The 3,921-nt window shown below is 51.8% G+C and overlaps 1 protein-coding gene across 1 annotated transcript; it reads left to right on the forward strand.

Moving 5' to 3' along the window:
• Positions 1-465: 465 nt before the first annotated feature.
• On the forward strand, positions 466-2,201 carry LOC102718185 (U-box domain-containing protein 21). Its single transcript, XM_040525399.1, has one exon. The coding sequence runs from the start codon at positions 619-621 to the stop codon at positions 1,936-1,938; it is 1,320 nt and encodes a 439-aa protein (XP_040381333.1). The 5' UTR covers positions 466-618; the 3' UTR covers positions 1,939-2,201.
• Positions 2,202-3,921: the final 1,720 nt, after the last annotated feature.

A 3,921-nucleotide genomic window follows, 5' to 3' on the forward strand; every position in this document is an offset into this window, starting at 1 on the left:
AGTAGTATGGAAAAGGTGAGGGCTAGCACTTTTAGTTTTAATTTTTTAAAAAATATTTCTATTTTTTTTAAAAAAACTGAACACATATTTCGTCCGAATAGGATGCAGAAGTGAGCTGGAATCGTGACAACCAATTAACAGGTGGAAAATAATACACACAGGCGCGGCTGAGGCTGACAGCGAAATCCAGCCCAGACCGGGATTCCCCCCGCCGAGATACCGTCTCCGGTCTCCGTCCACCCCCCCGCGGCCGTCACGCTGCGGCTCCGCGCGCGAGTCGTCGCCTCACCTCACCTCCCTTCCCTTTCCCTCCATTCAAACCCAGATCGTTGACCGGTCAACATTCAAACTCACTGACCAAGCCCCCCCTCCCCCCCCCCCCCCCCCCCCCCCAAATTAAACAAGAGTCAATCGAATCCCTCCCTTCAAAACCCCGCGTACGTCCCAACAAAATAACGTCCCCCGTGCCCCCGTCTCCCCAACCTATATATCCATCATTTCTCCTCCCACGCACAAACTACTACGACTTTCTCTCCACACCCAAACTAACCGAGGTCTCGTGTCGTTCGGATTCTTTTTTGCGTTCGCTGCTGCTTCTGAAGCGGTGATAGGGTGGACATGGTTTTGCCGATGTTGAGACGTAGCAGGAAGGAGGCTGCGAGAGGTGGCGAGGTGGTGGGGGTGGAGGAGGAGGTGGCCGTGCCGGCGCACTTCCGGTGCCCGATCTCGCTTGAGCTGATGAGGGACCCGGTGACGGCGGCGACGGGGATCACGTATGATCGGGAGTGCCTGGAGAGGTGGCTGGAGAGAGGGCATGGCAGTTGTCCGGTGACCGGCCGGCCGGTGAGGATGGGCGACCTGGTGCCCAACCATGCGACGAGAAGGATGATCCAGGACTGGTGCGTGGCGAACCGGGCGCGCGGGGTGGAGCGGGTGCCCACGCCCAGGGTGCCCGTCGGCGAGGCCGACGCGGAGGAGGCGATCGCGGAGGTGTCGGCCGCGGCAAGGCGAGGGGACGCGGCGGCGTGCGGGGCGGTGGCCGCCAGGGCCAGGGCGCTCGGGAAGGAGAGCGAGCGGAACCGGCGGTGCCTCGCCGCGGCCGGCGCGGCGCGCGCGCTGTCGTCCGCGTTCAGGCAGCTCGCTGGGGAGCCCGTGGAGGGAGCCGGCGTGGTCTCCGGCGCGCTCGGGGAGATCTTGGCCGCGCTCACGGTGTTCTTCCCGCTCGACGAGGAGTGCCGCCGCTGCATTGCCTCACCGGCGTCACTCAAGTCGCTCGCCTCGCTGCTCTCCCACGGCGAGCTCGCCGCGCGGGTGAGCGCGGCCATCGTGCTCCGCGAGGTCGCCTCGTCCGGCGACCGCAACGCCCTGGAGGCCATCTCGAGGGCCCCCGGCATGTGCGACGCGCTCGTCGGCCTCGTCACGGGCCCGGTCTCCTCCAGCGCCACGAAGGCGGCGCTGGTCACGTCCTACTACCTCGTCTCCTCCAGCGACCGCGCGGCCGCGCGCTTCGCCGGCCTCGGCGTGGTGCCCGCCGTCGTGGAGCTCCTGGTTGACTCCGACAAGGGCACGAGCGAGAAGGCCCTGGCCGTGCTCGACGCCGCCCTGTGCACCGACGCCGGCGTCGAGTCCGCGCGCGCGCACGCTCTGACCGTACCGGTGCTGGTCAAGAAGATGTTTCGCGTCTCCGACATGGCCACGGACTTCGCCGTCTCCGCGCTCTGGCGCCTCTGCCGCACCTCCGGCTCCGGCGCCGGCTCGTGCCGCGCCGAGGCGCTGCGCGTGGGCGCGTTCCAGAAGCTGCTGCTGCTGCTCCAGGTTGGCTGCGCCGGCGTCACCAAGGAGCGCGCCAGCGAGCTGCTCAAGATGCTCAACGGATCGCGAGGCAGCGTCGAGTGCATCGAGACAGTCGATTTCAAGGGGCTCAAGAGACCATTCTGATCAGTTCCTCTTGAATGATTTTGTTTAGATTTTTTTTTTGGAGAATTAGATTTGTGGATAAAACATACAGACAAGATAGTTTTAGAAACAGGGATTTTTTTTGGCAGTGTAATTGAACATTCTTATGCACAAAGAAATTAATCAACAGCACATACAGGAGAATTAAACATTTTTTTCTTGCTATGTTCTTGCGACATCTCGGTGACTCTCTGATTATATATTTCATGATTTTTAGTGTTTCTGAAGTTTTCTTTAGGAACATAGAAATCTTGCAGAGTTTTCACAGAATCAGTTCATTTTGTACAGGAACCCAAATTCCTGCGTTTAAAAAGAGGAGTAAGCCTACAATGTCAGAAAATCGAAAAGGTAAAGTTACACTTACAGCTGTATCTGTCCTTGAGAGTGGTCATGAGAGTTTAGTGATTCAGATTAATTAAGAGCAAGTACGAGAAGTGACGTACACAGGTTTTATAAATTATCATATTTATGTTTACGTGAAAGAGACAAGAAAATAGTGATAAAAAAACATGTGTATCACAAGCTCCAAGACATTGAACTATAGTATATGTTTATACGTGACTATTGCACGAATTAACACTAGGTTAGCTCTTAATAACAACTAAATATTTTGAAGTTAATAGTTAACTACTCTGTTGATCTTGCTCTAAGCAAGCCAAGAGCAAGAAGCAAATACATGTTAGTACGTCTTCACTTGTCCTCGAAAGTTTTAATTCGACCTTGCAATTAAGTTGTGGGTTCACATTCATGAATGTCAATAACAAACAAGTACAATTTGATCTCGATGTCTTTGTTTATTTGACCTAAGCGTCGGTAGACAAACAAACACAAGATCGAAGACTATATAGCTAATCGGAGCTAATCCATAATCGTGATCTCTGACCAACCAGGAGGAGCAAAATGCTATCCATGTGCTGCAATTCTGTTGGCTTTGCACACTCAAAACGTAGCTCGATCATGTCACCTTTTGGCTTTTTGACCCTGAAAAGCAATGGCTTTTGCGCCATTCTACTGCCCGCACTATCGCTAGTACGTTCTGACGATGAACAAGACGATCAGGTTGTCGATTTGTACACGAGAGTACGCATAGACGTGCGGGCATGCGTCTTTCTCCGAGATCGTCGATTCGATGGGCCGATCCGTCACGGCACCGCTCCGACATCGCCGGCCGGCCGGCCGGACCACCGAGTCGTCGTCGTCACCGGCGCGTTCAGCACGTTCGATCCGTTCTCACCGTCGACCAAACTCGATTTGCTGGGACGATTGACGGCGAGTTTGGACCTCTTAAAGCGTCGTCCAGCCCGTGACGTTAAACCATGACAGCTACAGGAAGAGAATGATATCGTGGATTGGTGGAGAAGTGGCCGGTCGACCAGGAACAGGTCGTCGTGGTCTAGTCGTCGCCACTGGCTCGTGTGATCCATATATGGTGTTGCAATAGTTGCATGAGACTAGAGCGTGATTGTTTTATTTTTTTTGCAAAAAACCAAACAATATTTTTACAAACAAAAAATAATATATATATATACATATATATATTCTTAACGATCTAACAGTTAATATAAAAAATAAAATTCTGTGAAAAACATAAAACCAACTCTAAATTTAAAGTTAAAAATTTAAATTTTGTCTTGCGGAGCCACAGTATTAGCAGTGGTGTCAAGTGACACCCATGAAAAGTCCTAACCTAATTACATTGTTCTAATTTTTAACTTATGACACCATCAAGCAATACTTAATGACACCAACCAACAAATTTGTTTGGCCTACCGTGACACCATGTACTCGCGATGGTTGATTTTTTTTATAGTCTCTGATTCTTGGAACAAGTGCTAAGAAAAAGTAACGTGTTATACAATATATACCGAAAATATCAATTTTCCATACAATTTTTATCTTAATTACGTTGTAGCCTAGCCTACTCATCGATTAGGTCAATCCATCAATTCCCTGAGCTCTAATGAT

This window comes from Oryza brachyantha, chromosome 6, assembly GCF_000231095.2.
Source record: "Oryza brachyantha chromosome 6, ObraRS2, whole genome shotgun sequence".
In the NCBI taxonomy this organism is placed as follows: domain Eukaryota; kingdom Viridiplantae; phylum Streptophyta; class Magnoliopsida; order Poales; family Poaceae; genus Oryza; species Oryza brachyantha.

Bases quoted from the DNA above. Each gene is read 5' to 3' on its own strand.
- LOC102718185 (XM_040525399.1), top strand. From the start codon at position 619: ATGGTTTTGCCGATGTTGAGACGTAGCAGGAAGGAGGCTGCGAGAGGT.